Below are 19,825 nucleotides of genomic sequence, written 5' to 3' on the forward strand. Positions count from 1 at the left end.
ACATATCCTGATCAAAAATAACTCCAAGATTTCTCACAGTATTACTAGAGGTCAGGGTAATGCCATCCAGAGTAAGGATCTGGTTAGACACCATGTTTCTAAGATTTGTGGGGCCAAGTACAATAACTTCAGTTTTATCTGAGTTTAAAAGCAGGAAATTAGAGGTCATCCATGTCTTTATGTCTGTAAGACAATCCTGCAGTTTAGCTAATTGGTGTGTGTCCTCTGGCTTCATGGATAGATAAAGCTGGGTATCATCTGCGTAACAATGAAAATTTAAGCAATGCCGTCTAATAATACTGCCTAAGGGAAGCATGTATAAAGTGAATAAATTGGTCCTAGCACAGAACCTTGTGGAACTCCATAATTAACCTTAGTCTGTGAAGAAGATTCCCCATTTACATGAACAAATTGTAATCTATTAGATAAATATGATTCAAACCACCGCAGCGCAGTGCCTTTAATACCTATGGCATGCTCTAATCTCTGTAATAAAATTTTATGGTCAACAGTATCAAAAGCAGCACTGAGGTCTAACAGAACAAGCACAGAGATGAGTCCACTGTCTGAGGCCATAAGAAGATCATTTGTAACCTTCACTAATGCTGTTTCTGTACTATGATGAATTCTAAAACCTGACTGAAACTCTTCAAATAGACCATTCCTCTGCAGATGATCAGTTAGCTGTTTTACAACTACCCTTTCAAGAATTTTTGAGAGAAAAGGAAGGTTGGAGATTGGCCTATAATTAGCTAAGATAGCTGGGTCAAGTGATGGCTTTTTAAGTAATGGTTTAATTACTGCCACCTTAAAAGCCTGTGGTACATAACCAACTAATAAAGATAGATTGATCATATTTGATCGAAGCATTAAATAATGGTAGGGCTTCCTTGAGCAGCCTGGTAGGAATGGGGTCTAATAGACATGTTGATGGTTTGGATGAAGTAACTAATGAAAATAACTCAGACAGAACAATCTGAGAGAGAGTCTAACCAAATACTGGCATCACTGAAAGCAGCCAAAGATAACGATACATCTTTGGGATGGTTATGAGTAATTTTTTCTCTAATAGTTAAAGTTTTATTAGCAAAGAAAGTCATGAAGTCATTACTAGTTAAAGGAATACTCGGCTCAATAGAGCTCTGACTCTTTGTCAGCCTGGCTACAGTGCTGAAAAGAAACCTGGGGTTGTTCTTATTTTCTTCAATTAGTGATGAGTAGTAAGATGTCCTAGCTTTACGGAGGGCTTTTTTTTATAGAGCAACAGACTCTTTTTCCAGGCTAAGTGAAGATCTTCTAAATTAGTGAGACGCCATTTCCTCTCCAACTTATACCACGGAGTCAGGCACTTCTGATTTAAAGCTCTCTTTTTCAGAGGAGCTACAGCATTCAAAGTTGTCTTCAATAAGGATGTAAAACTATTGACGAGATACTCTATCTCACTTACAGAGTTTAGGTAGCTACTCTGCACTGTGTTGGTATATGGCATTAGAGAACATAAAGAAGGAATCATATCCTTAAACCTAGTTACAGCGCTTTCTGAAAGACTTCTAGTGTAATGAAACTTATTCCCCACTGCTGGGTAGTCCATCAGAATAAATGTAAATGTTATTAAGAAATGATCAGACAGAAGGGAGTTTTCAGGGAATACTGTTAAGTCTTCTATTTCCATACCATAAGTCAGAACAAGATCTAAGATATGATTAAAGTGGTGGGTGGACTCATTTACATTTTGAGCAAAGCCAATTGAGTCTAATAATAGATTAAATGCAGTGTTGAGGCTGTTATTCTCAGCATCTGTGTGGATGTTAAAATCGCCCACTATAATTATCTTATCTGAGCTAAGCACTAAGTCAGACAAAGGGTCTGAAAATTCACAAAGAAACTCACAGTAACGACCAGGAGGACGATAGATAACAACAAATAAAACTGGTTTTTGGGACTTCCAATTTGGATGGACAAGACTAAGAGTCAAGCTTTCAAATGAATTAAAGCTCTGTCTGGGTTTTTGATTAATTAATAAGCTGGAATGGAAGATTGCTGCTAATCCTCCGCCTCGGCCCGTGCTACGAGCGTTCTGACAATTAGTGTGACTCGGGGGTGTTGACTCATTTAAACTAACATATTCATCCTGCTGTAACCAGGTTTCTGTAAGGCAGAATAAATCAATATGTTGATCAATTATTACATCATTTACTAACAGGGACTTAGAAGAGAGAGACCTAATGTTTAATAGACCACATTTAACTGTTTTAGTCTGTGGTGCAGTTGAAGGTGCTATATTATTTTTTCTTTTTGAATTTTTATGCTTAAATAGATTTTTACTGGTTGTTGGTGGTCTGGGAGCAGGCACCGTCTCTACAGGGATGGGGTAATGAGGGGATGGCAGGGGGAGAGAAGCTGCAGAGAGGTGTGTAAGACTACAACTCTGCTTCCTGGTCCCAACCCTGGATAGTCACGGTTTGGAGGATTTAAGAAAATTGGCCAGATTTCTAGAAATGAGAGCTGCTCCATCCAAAGTGGGATGGATGCCGTCTCTCCTAACAATGACCAGGTTTTCCCCAGAAGCTTTGCCAATTATCTATGAAGCCCACCTCATTTTTTGGACACCACTCAGACAGCCAGCAATTCAAGGAGAACATGCGGCTAAACATGTCACTCCCGGTCCGATTGGGGAGGGGCCCAGAGAAAACTACAGAGTCCGACATTGTTTTTGCAAAGTTACACACCGATTCAATGTTAATTTTAACCGGGTGTCATTACTGCCGACGTGAATTACAATCTTACCAAATTTACATTTAGCCTTAGCCAGCAGTTTCAAATTTCCTTCAATGTCGCCTGCTCTGGCCCCCGGAAGACAATTGACTATGGTTGCTGGTGTCGCTAACTTCACATTTCTCAAAACAGAGTCGCCAATAACCAGAGTTTGATCCTCGGCGGGTGTGTCGCCGAGTGGGGAAAAATGGTTAGAAATGTGAACGGGTTGGCGGAGTACACGGGGCTTCTGTTTAGGGCTACGCTTCCTCCTCACAGTCACCCAGTCGGCCTGCTTCCCCGGCTGCTCGGTATCTGCCAGAGGGAAACTAACGGCGGCTAAGCTACCTTGGTCCGCACCGACTACAGGGGCCTGGCTAGCTGTAGAATTTTCCACGGTGCGGAGCCGAGTCTCCAATTCGCCCAGCCTGGCCTCCAAGCTACAAACAAGCTACACTTATTACAAGTACCATTACTGCTAAAGGAGGCCGAGGAATAACTAAACATTTCACACCCAGAGCAGAAAAGTGCGGGAGAGACAGGAGAAGCCGCCATGCTAAATCGGCTAAGAGCTAGTAGCTGCGCTAAGCTAGCGGATTCCTAAAAACACACAAAGTGAATAATGTGTAAATAATTTAGAGGTGATTCAGCAGAGGGAGTGCTTTTGTTAAGGCATGTGAAGATTACACTGTGAAACAAATCGTTATCTAGTTAACTAGATCAATCTAACTGCGCAGATTAAACAGCTAACAGATACAGCAAAACACCGCTGTGCCCCGGAACAGGAAGTGATACAATACCGCAGTGAGAGCCAACCACCAGTAGAGGCAAGCCAAAGTGCCATCCCGACCGCACCTGGAGAATTATGAACATGTGCTTCAGACTTGGGGCCACTGGCTGATTTTGACCAACTGTGTGGACTTCGACAGATGGCTGTCAGAACGTTGTGGAGCTGAAATCTGACACTTTTCGGATGTGCGCCAATTCATGACTCCGATGCCATTCTGCGTGATTCCGACTATGTGTGACGGTGGTATTAGTTTTTAAGAATTGCCTCCTCCAGACAGATTCACCGTACAGTACCATACGTTTGTATTTCTTCATAATTGATGAAAATAAAGTCCAAGACATATTCAATGACTTGGAAATGTTAATGTATCCATCACCTGACTTGCCGAAAGAAAACTGGCTGTAAAAGTGATGATTTACTGTCAATTCAAGAAAGGGTGCCAATAATTGTCCCCAGCCTACAATTTATGTCAGGATTTTTGGTTATGCTTTATGAAGGCATTTTGTTTGGTGCACGTGTGTGTGTATGTGTGTGGGGGGCTCACTCATCACTATATTTTGTAATGTCCTTATACATATATTGTAAGGTCCTTATGTATTTCACCTCCTTTTTCAGGGACGCTGCACGCGTGACAACTGTAAATACCTGCACCCACCTCCACACCTGAAAACCCAGCTGGAAATCAATGGGAGGAACAACCTGATCCAACAGAAGGCCGCAGCAGCCATGTTGGCCCAGCAAATGCACTTCATGCTGCCCGGTGCACAACTGCAGCCTATAGTGAGCATTAAACACTGCAAGAAATGCTGTTTCGCTGTTGACAGATAGGCTAACACTGCACTTATACTATTTTGTGTGTGTGTGACTGCATAACTAAAGTGAGATGCAAAGTAATATATTTTTTTAATGTAATGTCTAAGGTCGAGCATTACTGGGTCTGTTTTGGGGTTCTGTCTTTAAAATCAGGTCAGTTAGAATGAGGGAAGCCAAAAATGTGAAAACAATTACGGCTGTTGTGGTTAGTAATCTTATCAAACAGATGTGTAGGTTGTGATATCAATTTTGTTGAAAGGCAAAGAAAAGGTGAAAATGAGCAAAAGAAAATACAAATACTACACACATTAAGGACTACATCTAAATTTCTTACGTACAGTAGTGTTCAGAATAATAGTAGTGCTGTTGGGAAAGTGAATGCACGGACCCACGTTAGGGGGCGTAAATGAGCGGTCAATAGGAATTCCAATAAATAACGATTTATTATGCAAAAGTGCAAACAGAAGACGAATATGCTGAGTCCAATTAATAACAAAATGGTGACACGTGGGCAGGCCCGAGGGTAGGAGATGCCTATCCAGAGAAGAGCCGGAACCCACGAAGTTCCACCGCCAGCCGGAGGCCTGCAATACACCAGAGCCACCAAGTCCTGGTCCCCCAGGTGGCCACCGCTCGAGGCTGTCAGACCGGTACTGCTGGCAGGAGCAAAAACAGGTTAAGGTGGGTGTGTGTATACCCAGCAAACAGTCAGCAACTCACAGTTATCCTGTTGGAGGAATAAATCCAGATACTCCCAGAGTGCAGAGGAAAAACTGGAGGACGTGCAGTGTCAAATGTTATACTCAGTAAGTGAGGAGTGGAGACGCCAACTCCTCCAACTTCCACAAACTCGGCTACAAGCTGCAAGTATAAGTCACATGCAAAGACTTCAGTTACAATGAATGTGCGTACGGCACAAAACGGCTGAGTCGGTTTACCTGTGTGGTAAGCTGATAACTCAGCAGAGTTATGGTGTCCTTCCCAGGCTTTTATGGTGAAGATGATGATGGTGATGATGCAAAACAGCATGGCAGGGCGCCATCTGGTGGTGGGCCAGCAATACCTCCTCTTCAGCGGCCCACATAACAGGACCCCCCCCCCCCCCCGCTCAGCGGGCGCCACCTGGCGCCCGACCCGGCTTGTCAGGGTGTTCCCTGTAGAAATCCGCCAGGAGGGCGTGATCCAAAATGAAGCTCCTCTTCACCCAGGAGCATTCTTCTGGGCCATAACCCTCCCAGTCTACCAGGTATTGATACCCCCGGCCCCTCCGACGAACATCTAGGAGCTTTTTCACCGTCCATGCTGGTTCTCCGTCGAAGTCTCGGGCAGGAGGCGGCGCCGGTCCGGGGGTGCAGAGGTCAGATGTGTGGTACGGCTTGATCCTGGAAACATGAAAAACCGGGTGTATCCGCAGTGAAGCTGGGAGCTGGAGCTTCACCGCGGCCGGGCTGATCACCTTGAGGATCTTGAAGGGTCCAATGTAACGGTCGGTTAGTTTTGGGGAGTCCGTTTGTAGAGGGATGTTCTTTGTGGAGAGCCAAACCTCCTGCCCGGGCTGGTATGTTGGGGCCGGGGCACGTCGGTGGTCCACATGGTCCTTAGCCCGCGTCCAGGCCTTCAGGAGAGCAGAACGGGCTTTCTTCCACACCCGACGGCATCTCCTGAAGTGGGCCTGGACCGAGGGCACCTTGACCTCTCCCTTGACGGCCGGAAACAATGGGGGTTGATACCCCAAGCAGACCTCGAATGGGGAGAGGCCGGTAGATGACGACACCTGGCTGTTATGTGTGTACTCGATCCAGGCCAGTTGACTCCAGGCCGTTGGGTGCGCAGAGGTGACACATCTCAAGGCATGCTCCAAGTCCTGGTTAGCCCGCTCTGCTTGACCGTTAGTTTGTGGGTGGTACCCGGAAGACAGGCTCACCGTGGCCCCCAGCTCCCTACAGAAACTCCTCCAGACCTGCGAGGAGAACTGAGGACCACAGTCTGATACGATGTCCGTGGGGATACCATGCAGACGCACGATGTGGTAGACCAGGAGGCCTGCAGTCTCCTGGGCAGTCGGGAGCTTCGGGAGGGCCATGAAGTGGGCCGCCTTCGAGAACCAGTCCACTATCGTCAGGATGACTGTCTTCCCCTGGGAGGCAGGGAGACCTGTGACGAAGTCCACTCCAATGTGGGACCAGGGGCGACGAGCCCCCTCTCTGGCTGGTGGGAAGCCTTGCCCCTGGCGCAGGTAGTGCATGCCCTGATGTAGTCCCAGGTGTCGGCTTCGACTGACGGCCACCAGAACCGCTGCCGGACCACTGCCACGGTCCTTCGCACCCCCGGATAGCAGGAGAGCTTGGAACCGTGACAGAAGTCCAACACGGCAGTCCGAGCGTCTGGTGGCACGTACAGTCTGTTGGTTGGTCCACCTCCGGGATTCGGGTGTCGCGTCAGGGCCTCCCTAACAACTCCCTCCACGTCCCATGTGAGGGTTGCGACGATAGTGGATTCCAGTATGATGGTGTCCGGTGGGTCCAACAGCCTTCTTTAACTTCCTCTTCATGCACCCGGGACAGGGTGTCAGACCTGACGTTCTTGGTTCCGGGGCGGTAGGTGATCTTGAAGGTAAAGCGTCCGAAAAACAATGACCACCGGGCTTGCCTGGGGTTCAGCTGCTTAGCGGTCTGGATATATTCCAGGTTCTGGTGGTCAGTGAGAACCACAAATGGGACCACAGCTCCCTCCAACAGATGTCTCCACTCCTCAAGGGCCTCTTTCACAGCCAGGAGTTCCTGATTGCCAACGTCATAGTTTTGTTTGGCGGGGGTTAACCTGCGGGAGAAGTAAGCACAAGGGTTGAGAACACTATCGGACTCCCTGCTCTGGGACAGCACGGCTCCTATCCCTGAGTCAGAGGCATCTACTTCAACAATAAACTGGCGGCTAGAATCAGGCTGCACCAGAACTGGTGCAGTTGAAAACCAGTGTTTCAACTCCCTAAACATGGCTTTGCACCGATCCAACCAGGTGAAGGGGACTTTGGTGGAGGTCAGGGCTGTAAGGGAGCTAACTACCTGACTATAGCCCTTAATGAACCTCCTGTAAAAATTGGCGAACCCTGGGAACTGTTGCAGCTTCCTATGATTTACCGGTTGGGGCCAATCTCTCACCGCAGCTACCTTAGCCGGATCGGGTGCGACAGAGTTGGAGGAGATAATGAACCCCAAGAAGGACAGAGAGGTGCGATGGAACTCACACTTCTCGGCCTTCACAAACAGCCGGTTCTCCAATAACCGCTGAAGGACCTGACGGACATGCGTAACATGAGTCTCAGGATCCTGGGAGAAGATGAGGATATCGTTTAGATATACGAAGACGAGTCGGTGCAGGAAATCCCGCAGAACGTCGTTAACCAAAGCTTGAAACGTCGCGGGGGCGGTGGTTAGGCCGAACGGCATGACCAGGTACTCAAAGTGACCTAAGGGGGTGTTAAATGCCGTCTTCCATTCGTCTCCCTTCCGTATCCGAACCAGATGGTAAGCATTCCTAAGATCCAGATTTGTGAATATTTTGGCTCCATGCAGGGGCGTGAACACTGAATCCAATAGAGGTAACAGGTATCGGTTGCGAACCGTGATCTCGTTCAGCCCTCTATAATCAATGCACGGACGGAGACCACCGTCCTTCTTGCCCACAAAAAAGAAACCTGCACCTAACGGGGATGAAGAATTTCGGATTAGCCCGGCAGCTAATGAGTCCCGGATGTAGGTCTCCATTGATTCGCGTTCAGGACGTGAGAGGTTGTACAGCCTGCTGGATGGATACTCAGCACCTGGAACCAAATCAATGGCACAATCATACGGTCGGTGAGGGGGCAGGGTGAGTGCCAGATCCTTGCTGGAGACATCAGCAAGGTCATGATACTCAGCTGGCACCTCCGTGAGATTGGGGGGGGCTCTGACCTCCTCTTTAACTTCATCGACAGGTGGCACTGAGGATCTCAAACACTCCTGGTGGCAGGTTTCACTCCATTGAGCCACAACCCCAGACAGCCAATCAATCTGGGGATTGTGTTTTATCATCCATGGATAACCCAAAATAACTCTGGAGGTAGAAGGTGTTACATAAAACACAATCTCCTCCCTGTGATTACCAGGGACAACCAAGGTTAAAGGCTGTGTCTGGTGTGTTATTTCTGGTAGTAGGGTGCCATCTAGTGCCCGCACCTTCAATGGTGAAGGAACGGCCACCAGAGGGAGCCCCACAGCCTTAGCCCACCTACTGTCCAGTAGGTTCCCTTCCGATCTTGTGTCGATCAGTGCTGGAGCGGTAAGGGTTAAATCCCCACAGAGGATTGTGACTGGGAGTCGTGCGCATTTGCGTGGGACACCCGTGTGGTTTGTATGGCTCACTCTTAGCCCAGTCTCTAAGGTTGAGCTTTGTTGTTTAACCACCTGGGGCCCCTTATTCTGCCCATGCTCATTCGAGCCGCAGTAAACGCACTCTCCACGTGCCAGTCTCCTTTGTTTTTCCTTTACTGTCACTTTCGCCCTGCTCGTTTCCATAGCAACGTCAGCAGGGGGAGCTGGTGGAACGCGGAGAGCCCTGGCTTTGGAGCGGGGAAAGGACGGCACTAACTCGGATCTGGAGGGGAGAGGGACAGTGCGCACCCGGCCACGCCCTTCGTCTCGCTTCCGCTTGAATTCCTCAAGCCGATTGTCTAAGCGTATAACCAGATCAATAAGCCCATCGAAATCCCGCGGCTGATCCTTAGCCACCAGATGCTCCTTTAGGGCCGGAGACAGCCCGTTTACAAAGGCGGCGCGGAGTGAGACTGCATTCCAACCGGACCTGCTGCCGCGATGCGGAAGTCGATTGCGTAATCAGCTACACTCCGTCGTCCCTGTCTCATTGACAGCAGCATATTTGAAGCAGCCTCGCCTCTGTTGGGATGATCGAACACTAGTCGAAACTCCCTTATAAACTCAGTATAAGTAGAGAGGACCAGTGAATCTCGTTCCCAGAGCGCCGTAGCCCAAGCGCGTGCTTTGCCCCGAAGTAAATTAATTACGTAAGCCACCCGGCTGTGCTCAGACGCGTACATAATGGGCCGTTGTGAAAAAAACGAGTGCGCACTGCATCAGGAAGTCCGCGCATGTTTCAACACAACCACCGTACGGTTCCGGGGGACTTATGTAAGCTTCGGGCGACGAGGGGGGGACCTCTGAATGACCACTGGATTAACTCTGTTTGGCGGCTGATCCACTGGAGGGGCAGCGGCTGCAGCTGCGCCTGGCACGCGCGCGTCTACCTGCGCGGTGAGAGCCTCCATCCAACGGCTGAGGAGAGCGTCCTGCTCAGTTAATAAGTCCAACCGAGCAGTGAGGTTAGACAGAATGTGCTGCAGCTCACCCATCGATCCTCCTGGTGGATCCTGCGCACCTTGCACTTCCATTGATCGGTCAGTAGGTGGTAAACGCCCCTCGGAGTCCATGATGAAGGCCGAGTTATCCTGTTGGGAAAGTGAATGCACGGACCCACGTTAGGGGGCGTAAATGAGCGGTCAGTAGGAATTCCAATAAATAACGATTTATTATGCAAAAGTGCAAACAGAAGACAAATATGGTGAGTCCAATTAATAACAAAATGGTGACACGTGGGCAGGCCCGAGGGTAGGAGACGCCTATCCAGAGAAGAGCCGGAATCCATGAAGTTCCACCGCCAGCCAGAGGCCTGCAACACACCAGAGCCGCCAAGTCCTGGTACCCCAGGTGGCCACCGCTCAAGGCTGTCAGACCGGTACTGCTGGCAGGAGCAAAAACAGGTTAAGGTGGGTGTGTGTACACCCAGCAAACAGTCAGCAACTCACAGTTATCGTCTTGGAGGAATAAATCCAGATACTCCCAGAGTGCAGAGGAAAAACTGGAGGACGTGCAGTGTCAAATGTTATACTCAGTAAGTCAGAAGTGAGGAGTGGAGACACCAACTCCTCCAACTTCCACAAACTCGGCTACAAGCTGCAAGTATAAGTCACAACTGCAAAGACTTCAGTTACAATGAATGTGCGTACGGCATAAAACGGCTGAGTCGGTTTACCTGTGTGGTAAGCTGATAACTCGGCAGAGTTATGGTGTCCTTCCCAGGCTTTTATGGTGAAGATGATGATGATGGAAAACAGCTGACAGCCTAACAGTGCGCACCTGGTAAAATCAAAAAGCCAGTGCGCCCTCCAGAGCCCAAAAGATGCCAGCATGGCAGGGCGCCATCTGGTGGTGGGCCAGCAGTATCTTCTCTTCAGTGGCCCACATAACAAGTGCTATGCGACTAAAAAGATTAATCCATGTTTTGAGTATATTTCTTATTGTTACATGGGAAACAAGGTAACAGTAGATTCAGTAGATTCTCACAAATCCAACAAGACCAAGCATTCATGATATGCACACTCTTAAGGCTATGAAATTGGGCTATTAGTAAAAAAAAAAAGTAGAAAAGGGGGTGTTCACAATAATAGTAGCATCTGCTGTTAACGCTACAAACTCAAAACTATTATGTTCAAACTGCTTTTTTAGCAATCCTGTGAATCACTAAACTAGTATTTAGTTGTATAACCACAGTTTTTCATGATTTCTTCACATCTGTGAGGCATTAATGTTGTTGGTTTGGAACCAAGATTTTGCTCGTTTACTAGTGTACTTGGGGTCATTGTCTTGTTGAAACACCCATTTCAAGGGCATATCCTCTTCAGCATAAGGCAACATGACCTCTTCAAGTATTTTGACATATCCAAACTGATCCATGATACCTGGTATGCGATATATAGGCCCAACACCATAGTAGGAGAAACATGCCCATATCATGATGCTTGCACCACCATGCTTCACTGTCTTCACTGTGAACTGTGGATTGAATTCAGAGTTTGGGGGTCATCTCACAAACTGTCTGCGGCCCTTGGACCCAAAAAAGAACAATTTTACTCTCATCAGTCCACAAAATATTCCTTCATTTCTCTTTAGGCCAGTTGATGTGTTCTTTGGCAAATTGTAATCTCTTCTGCACATGTCTTTTATTTAACAGAGGGACTTTCCGGGGATTCTTGCAAATAAATTAGCTTCACACAGGTGTCTTCTAACTGTCACAGCACTTACAGGTAACTGCAGACTGTCTTTGATCATCCTGGAGCTGATTAATGAGTGAGCCTTTGCCATTCTGGTTATTCTTCTATCCATTTTGATGGTTGTTTTCCATTTTCTTCCACGCGTCTGTTTTTTTGTCCATTTTAAAGCATTGGAGATCATTGTAGATGAACAGCCTATAATTTTTTGCACCTGCGTATAAGTTTTCCCCTCTCCAATCAACTTTTTAATCAAACTACGCTGTTCTTCTGAACAATGTCTTGAACGTCCCATTTTCCTCAGGCTTTCAAAGAGAAAAGCATGTTCAACAGGTGTTGGCTTCATCCTTAAATAGGGGACACTGATTCACACCTGTTTGTTCCAAAAAATTGACGAACTCACTGACTGAATGCCACACTGCTATTATTGTGAACACCCCCTTTTCTACTTTTTTTTTACTAATAGCCCAGTTTCATAGCCTTAAGGTGCGTCTACACATAAGCAAGACGCGTTATGAATGTCATTTTTCTGTCATTCGTGACACATTCCTGACATTCTTAATGTGACTTAACGCATCTGAATAGGTTTCTTAATAGTGCGTGCTGGTGCGTGATATTCTTGATATTCGTGGAGCATGTTTTTGCCTGTCAAAAAATCTTCCACGAATGTCACACTCCACCCTCATTTCGTCTCACGTCGTGGAGGTCGCAACTGAGCGTATTGATCTGTCTTGATGAGTATTGATCCTTAATAGAACGTGACAACGTTCGTAGTGGTTCCTGTGATGGTTGTTGGAACCCAAACTGTCACGCGTTATTACGAAGTGACACGGAAACTGTCAAGTTTTGACACGACTTGTAACGCGGCGTCACATTTCACTGCGCGCCACGACGGATCAGTTTTCTGTCACGTGCGCACAATTAAACTCTGCTCCAAATGTCGGTCCACAGTTCCTGCTGAAGCTCCTCAGGATGCTTCTGCAGGTGTTCCACCTGCTGTTGTAACTGATGAGCGGGAGAACGAGTCTGAGCAACCAGAGGAGCAAGAGGAGACTCACGTGCTGCCCGACATCTCTGCACCTCCTCCAGTTCGGCGGAGGAAGAAGCGTGCGCACAATTAAACCCTGCTGCACAACATTCAGTTTGATTGCTGACACCAAGTTGGCTAAAAGTCAAATTTCGGTGCTCTTCAGCGCGCTCCTGCAGGTGTTCCACCTGCTGCATGTGCCTGATGTTTGGGAAAATGCGCCAGACGAGAGCCGCATGAAGCCACACATCTGGCGCTGTCCTCCTCCTCCTCTCTGCGCCACTCCATGGCACAGAGCCCAACTACGCATGCAGTCACAAAGTTCTTCTGAAAAACTGGAGCGATCTGAATTCGGTTGGCTGAATATGGGTGTGTGTGTGGAGACAATTCACCTCGTTCACAACGTGACAGAACTTAACGATGCGCTGTTACGTGCAATAGCGCGCGATAGCGCGTAACAACACGGAACACTATTCTTGACCGTGCGTAATGGTTCCTGATAATTCTCCGGCAACATGTGCCATTAATCATAACGTGTGGTAACAGGTTGCAGCAGTTCCTGAGGACACCTGACGCCTCTGCCCCGAATAATCACATTCGTGATCAGCGGCAAAGAATGTGTACTTCGTGGCATTCGTGACTTGTCGTTATGTGTAAACGCAGCATTAAGAGTGTGCATATCATGAATGCTTGGTCTTGTTGGATTTGTGAGAATCTACTGAATCTACTGGTACCTTGTTTCCCATGTAACAAAAAGAAATATACTCAAAACCTGGATTAATCTTTTTAGTCACATAACACTACTATTATTCTGAACACTACTGTATGCCTCTACTTGGTCAGTTAACACAATAGGTAATCATTAATATGACAACATGCAGCCATTTTATCTCCTCACTAATGTGTGTGTGTGTGTGTGTGTGTGTGTGTGTGTGTGTGTGTGTGTGTGTGTGTGTGTGTGTGTGTGTGTGTGTGTGTGTGTGTGTGTGTGTGTGTGTGTGTGTGTGTGTGTGTGTGTGTGTGTGTGTGTGTGTTTGGCATTCCCTGTTTGTGTTGGTGTGTGTATTTTGATGAGGCTGATCAAACCTTACACTTTGAACCAGTACATTTCCATGATAATGCACGTCCCACTGCTTTAATGAAACAGTCATAGCTGAATTCAACCAGGATACTGGAAAATTACAGATTAATGCATTATGAAGGCAAAAGCAAACACAGGCTTGCATTATGGAACTAAGAGAAAGCAGCATGAACTAGTCATCCAGTGAAGAAGCACTAGAATGAGCGAACCAGCATGTCAAAGTCTCGCAACAGGGTTGATAAAGAAATTCATGTTTGACTGCAGCACTAATGATCAGGTGCTCCATGCACCAGTGGATCTTAATTCTGGCCTTCCAGACCACAATATGTAAACTCTCTGCTGACTAACCACACCACATTGGCTAAACCAGGTGTGTTCATCTCGTCAAGAGGTTTTGATAAACTGGAAACTCCTGATTTAATTGATCAGGTGTGGTTAGAGCAAAGAAACATCACGGAAATAACCATCTGAATCTTATTTCTGTAAGAGAATGGAAAATGTCCTAAATCCAAAAAATGCTTTTTATGTTTTGCACATCTGTGTTTTTTTAAATGGTCATTTATTTTGTTGCATTAATCCTGGTAATTGCACTGCTTCTGTAAAAACACAAAATTCACAACGTGCTGTTTTGCCTCTCTTGTCTAAGCTCTCTCAGACAACATTCCCTGTAACGCCCTCCTTGGCAACGAGTCCCAGTATGGCATTCAGTCCGTATCTGAGCCACATGGCCCCAGGCATGGGCTTGATGCCTGAACTGCTGCCCAGTACTCCCCTGCTGGTACCTGGAAGTCCCACCGGCCTGGCAACCATGGACAACGGCACCTCCACACAAAAACATGTGCGCACAGACAAGTTGGAGGTACATGCTGTGCATGTAGTTGTTGTGTTTCTATGTTTGGCTGAAATGCTGATCCCTGCAACCCCCCCCCCCCCCCCCCCCCCCCCTTTGCTAGGTTTGCAGAGAGTTCCAGCGTGGTAACTGCACACGCGGGGAGAGTGACTGCCGCTACGCTCACCCCCTGGAGGCTGGTATGGTGGACTGCAGCGAGAACTCCGTCATTGTCTGCATGGACTACATCAAGGGTCGGTGCAGCCGGGACAAGTGCAAGTACTTCCATCCCCCCGCCCACCTGCAGGCCAGGATCAAGGCTGCACAGCACCAGGCTTGTCAAAACGCCACCTCTGCAGCCTTGGTGAGTCCTGTCCTTTCTTCTTCTCCTTCTTCCCAAAAATACACTTCGGTGGAGGGGTTGAAGGCCTCTCTCTGTTTGCATGTCCTTCGTAATCATCAAACTGGAGCAGGGTCACTTGTGGCTGATCAGTCTTATGCCTTCTCAGGTGCATAGACCACATCTGTTAGTCGTTACATTCTTTTCTGTTTGGCCCCTGCTGTAACTGTGGCACCATCTCAGGAATCAATGTCAGTTGCCTTTATGTCCTTTTTGCAGATATCATTGTAGTAAATTTGGAGTAACTTGTTACTTGTGGGTGGATCATGGATGGCTGGATGGATGACAGGCTATTGCTAATGCAGCAAGCAAGGCCTCCTTCTCTGTGTCCCTGAAGGAACAGCAGGAATTGCCAGAATAAGAATGTAGACATTAGGCAACAACGGGATCCCTTACTCCTGATGTTTCCTCAGGATTTACTACCAGATCCTTTGTCATGATTGAGTATAACTACAAGGCAGCGGAGGTTTGAAGTATGAGTTTTCCTTCTTCTGGAAGCATTGCCATTGCAGAATGTTGAGTTTTGTCACTCAGAAGCGAGTGATTTGAAGGCCCCAGTGCTGACCGTAGAAAGAGTACCTTGGGGTTGCGGAGTTAAACCACACATTTGGCCAGGAGATTGATTTAGTTGTCAGTCGCGATTTGAGACAAGCATTGTTGGAAGCATTTTATAAGTAGTGGGGGGGCTTATTTTCACTGCCATCCGTGGCTTATGCCCTGTGTCCAAATACCTTTTTTTTTCTGGGTTCCAGCATCTTTTTTTCAGTTGCTGTAAATGAGAACTGAGTGCATTGTGGCTGCAGGAAGCCCCCACCATAAAAAAAAACACCGCACCCAGCATCTTTTTTTTAGACTAGACCACTTTTTTGAGTGCCTGTTCTGAGCGCTTTAAAATTGAAAATCTCTTACATTTCCAGAGAGGTGCTGTGATGTCACTGCAGAGGAGAGGATTATTTTTGCTTCTGTCACACCAGCCACCTGCATGTCCTCCTTCAGCACATCCATAAACCTGTTCTGCACATGTCCAAACCATCTCAATCCTGCTTCTCTGGCTTTGTTTCAAAACCATCCCACCTGAGCTGCCCCTGTGATGATATGTTCATTCCTAATCCTGTCTATTCTCGTCACTCCCAAAGACAATCACAACATCTTCAGCTCTGCCTCCTGTCTGTACTGTCCATTATATTGGGCAGTTGACCCCAAATATTTAAACTCATCTACTTTCACCACTTCTACTCCTTGTAACCGCACTATTCCACTGGGCTCCCTCTCATTCACACACATTTACTCAGTCTTGCTCATACTGAATTTAATTCCTCTGCTCTCCAGAGCATATCTCCACCTCTCCAGGCTGAACTCAACCTGTTCTCTACTCTCACTACAGATCACAGTGACATCTGCAAACATCATAGTCCATGGAGACTCCTGTCTGATCTCACCTGTCAACCTGTCCATCACCATTGCAAACAAGAAAGGACTCAGAGCTGATCCTTTGTGTAATCCCACCTCCACCTTGAATGAATCTGTCATTCCTACTACACATCTCACCACTGTCACACTATTCTTCTACATGTCCTGCACTACCCTCACATACTTCTCTGCCACTCCAGACTTCCTCATACAATACCACAGCTCTTCTCTTGGCACCCTGTCATAAGCATTCTCTAAATCCACAAACACACAATGTAACTCCTTCTGACCTTCTCTATACTTCCCCATCAATACTCTCAGAGCAAACATTACATCTGTAGTGCTCTTTCTCAGCACACAACCATATTTCTGCTCACAGATCTTCACGTGTTTTCTAAGCCTAGCTTCTACTACTCTTTTGCACAACATCTTTGTTTTTGGCTTGTTTTGTGTCAGATGGCCTTCCTGACACAACCCTACTCATTTATCCGGGCTTGGGACCAGTACTCAGAGTGTACTGGCTGCACACTCCATGTGGCTGAGATTTGACTATGGTAATCTAGTCTTTATTGGCATTGTTAACCTGTCACTATGCATTTTCTCCTGTGATCTCACTTTACTTTCTGCAGTAACTCTGGTCTGTGCACACAGTTACTGCTATTATAAATTTGCAACCATAAATACATACCTGCCAACATTTGGATTTACCATTGTGGGACACCGCGAGCGCCAAGGGCATGAAGCGTAACTACTGGGACTGTCCCGCCTAATGCGGGACGGTTGGCAGCGCTAGAAATACCTAAATAATTTTGTTTTCATTTGGAGTACCCTTCCTACACTCGGGTGACCTGTCTGTTGCTGACAGAGATCCCTGCACATAGCCATAGCCCAAATAAATACTGTGCATGCTGGGTGCACATAATTAATATCTATGATATGGTCATCCTGGTTTGTGCACTCGTGTTAGAGTTGTTATGTGGCCAGTGTGTTGTTTGTTCATTGGGAATGTGGAGAAATAAATTTATTTGTGAAGCCAATCACCTGTGACCTGGACTTCTTGACATACCCCCAGTAAACAAGGACAAAAATAAATAATTCTGCATCGTAGGTACGTAGCAAACAGTTTGACAAAAGCAAATAGTGCCAGTGTGTTATATACACAACATTTATTATTTCAGAATTTAAAAAAAACACAGTTGGGCATGAAGTTGTTTTGTTTGGGGATTTTGATGATAATGGAGTTTGAGTTTAAAGGGGTCAGGAAAATTGTTTTAATCATTTTTTCCAGTAAAATACAGAAATTGAGGTTTCATGTTAAACTTCTTCAAAGTTCAACAATTTTGCCCTGCAAGATGATACACTTCTGCTGGAACCAAAATTTACCCCTGAAATGTCTCCTTAGTGTCTCCTAACATATGTCACAGAAGGTCATAGCTGAACTTGTGAGACATACCCAGTGATGTGCTCCAAACTCTGTGGATATGCCTACAAAGTCTGTGGGAGACAAACTTTATTTTTAAGAAAACAAAGTGAGACATGCAGTTACAAGAGGATGCAATTTCGGGTTAATTGAAAGCTAATTTAGCTTTATAATGACAGTTTTTATATTTTACACTCAAAAAAGTAAATGAAGTTTGTTGTGCACTTCCTATAAACTTTGTGTTTACAGTTTACTTGAAATACATATTTCTTAAGTGAAAATATTTTTAATAAGAGCAATCAAAGATTTCTGACGTCCACCAATCCGGATCTGGACCACCTCCAAAATTCAGTGAAATCTTCTATGCCCTAATAATCTATCTGTTGTGCAAATTTGGTGAGAATCTGTGAATTACTTTGAACAAATCCTTCAAAGCCTATACAAAGGTAAATCTCGATCCAGAATCCGCATCTGAATCTGGATCACTTCCAAAATTTAGCAGAGTCTTCCATGGCCTAATATGTATCTGTGATGAAAATTTGGTGAGAATTTGTGAAGTAATTTTGACATAATCCTTCAAAGCCTACATAAAGTGAATCTTGATCCAGAATCCAGATCCGGATCCAGATCACCTCCAGAATGTATTGGAGTCTTCCATGGCCTAATATGTATTTGTGTTGAAACTTTCGTCAAAATTCATGTAGTAGTTTTGACGTAATCCTTCTAACAGTAATCCTTCAAAGCCTATATAAAGTGAAACTTGATCCAGAATCCGGATCTGGATTTCAATTACCTCCAAAATTTAATGGGTTCTTCTGTGGCCTAATATCTATCTGTGGTGAAAATTTAGTCAAAATCTGTTCAGTAGTTTTGACGTAATCCTGCTAAAAGTCAGATAGACCGACAAATAAATAAATAAACGCAAGTGATTTTATTACGTCCTTGGTGGACATAACTGTTCTTGCTTTTAACTACCCATTACACAATTTGTGGAAACTGTTGACAGTAGAACTTAAATTAAACTCAGTGTTTCAATATTTTAACTGTATGGCATTGTGCAAAAGTTCTAGACAACTTTGCTATGCCTAATTTTTGTTGAAAAATATAGAAACCTGCTATCTGTGTAGTATTTTAGATGGAAAAACTACATTTTTGGGGGGTGGGGGTGGTTTGCAACTTATGTTTAGAATGGAGTTGCATTTACTCATGCTTTTAGTGATTTTACCTGTAAATGATCACCTTGCTGTCTTAATGTTGTCCTCAGCTGGGTTATATATCTACAGTGAAAATAGTTTTTTTGTTTTATGGATGTAACTTTATAATAGGTTAGTGGTTAGTTTCTTTAATAAAAAATAAATAAAAAGAACTAATGGGGGAAGGCACTGAACATTTAATTGATAATCAAGATTATAGGATGCCTAAAACTTTTAAACAACACTGTACATGATGTAAATCTGAAATGAAATAAAACGTGACAGCTTTTTGCTATATATACTTTTATGCTTGTTTTCTGATGGGCTGTGTTCTTATGATTCTGCTCTGGTCTTTTCTGATTTTAGATGCAGCGTCCTCTTGTGGTTTCTTTCAGCATTTACAGAAATAACAGTGTATTTACTCAGAGATACTGTAACGTTTCCAAATGCAGTTTTTTTTTATGTAGCTAATGTCTTTCTGCACTGCGATGATCAGTCAGTTGTGTTGAGAGATGTGTATTTCTCCCTTGGGTTACTCTGTTTTTTCCCCTTTGCTTCTTTTGATGGAAAGTCTCTGCCACCATCAGCCGTGCAGACGCTACCAAAGAGGCCCGTCTTAGAGAAGAGTAATGGATCTGCTGCAGTCTTTAACCCCAGTGTGTTCCACTACCAGCAAACCCTGACTAACATGCAGCTTCAGCAGCCGGCCTTCATCCACACTGGTGAGTCTGTGCAAACGTCAGACACCGAGATGTTACGGTAGGCAGTAAAATGGACAGACAGCATAGTGACGTGTAGTAACGTAAAATAATTTAATCCAACATCAGCTTGGTACAGCGGCTAACAGAAGCCACAACACTTCTAAATTCAGACACTAGCAAATGCAGAAAACCTTACACACACACACACACACAAAAAGTGCATTCATTCAACAAGTAGACGTATCAAAAATGCTGTAAATTCACACAACACACCCCCAAAAAAACACAGGTGCACTGCAAAGCTTCAC

General features: G+C 45.6%; 1 protein-coding gene across 4 annotated transcripts in view; it reads left to right on the forward strand.

The window, feature by feature from the left end:
• Nucleotides 1-19,825, forward strand: part of mbnl3 (muscleblind-like splicing regulator 3) — a 75,128-nt gene that overhangs the window by 45,080 nt on the left and 10,223 nt on the right. For all 4 annotated transcript variants that reach the window (XM_034181583.1, XM_034181581.1, XM_034181582.1 and 1 more), the window contains exons 3-6: nucleotides 4,160-4,324; nucleotides 14,211-14,423; nucleotides 14,518-14,757; nucleotides 19,388-19,538. In XM_034181583.1, coding sequence (XP_034037474.1) covers nucleotides 4,160-4,324; nucleotides 14,211-14,423; nucleotides 14,518-14,757; nucleotides 19,388-19,538 — 769 coding nt within the window. The remainder of the gene's footprint in view (nucleotides 1-4,159; nucleotides 4,325-14,210; nucleotides 14,424-14,517; nucleotides 14,758-19,387; nucleotides 19,539-19,825) is intronic.

Source organism: Thalassophryne amazonica, chromosome 11 (assembly GCF_902500255.1).
Source record: "Thalassophryne amazonica chromosome 11, fThaAma1.1, whole genome shotgun sequence".
In the NCBI taxonomy this organism is placed as follows: Eukaryota; Metazoa; Chordata; class Actinopteri; order Batrachoidiformes; family Batrachoididae; genus Thalassophryne; species Thalassophryne amazonica.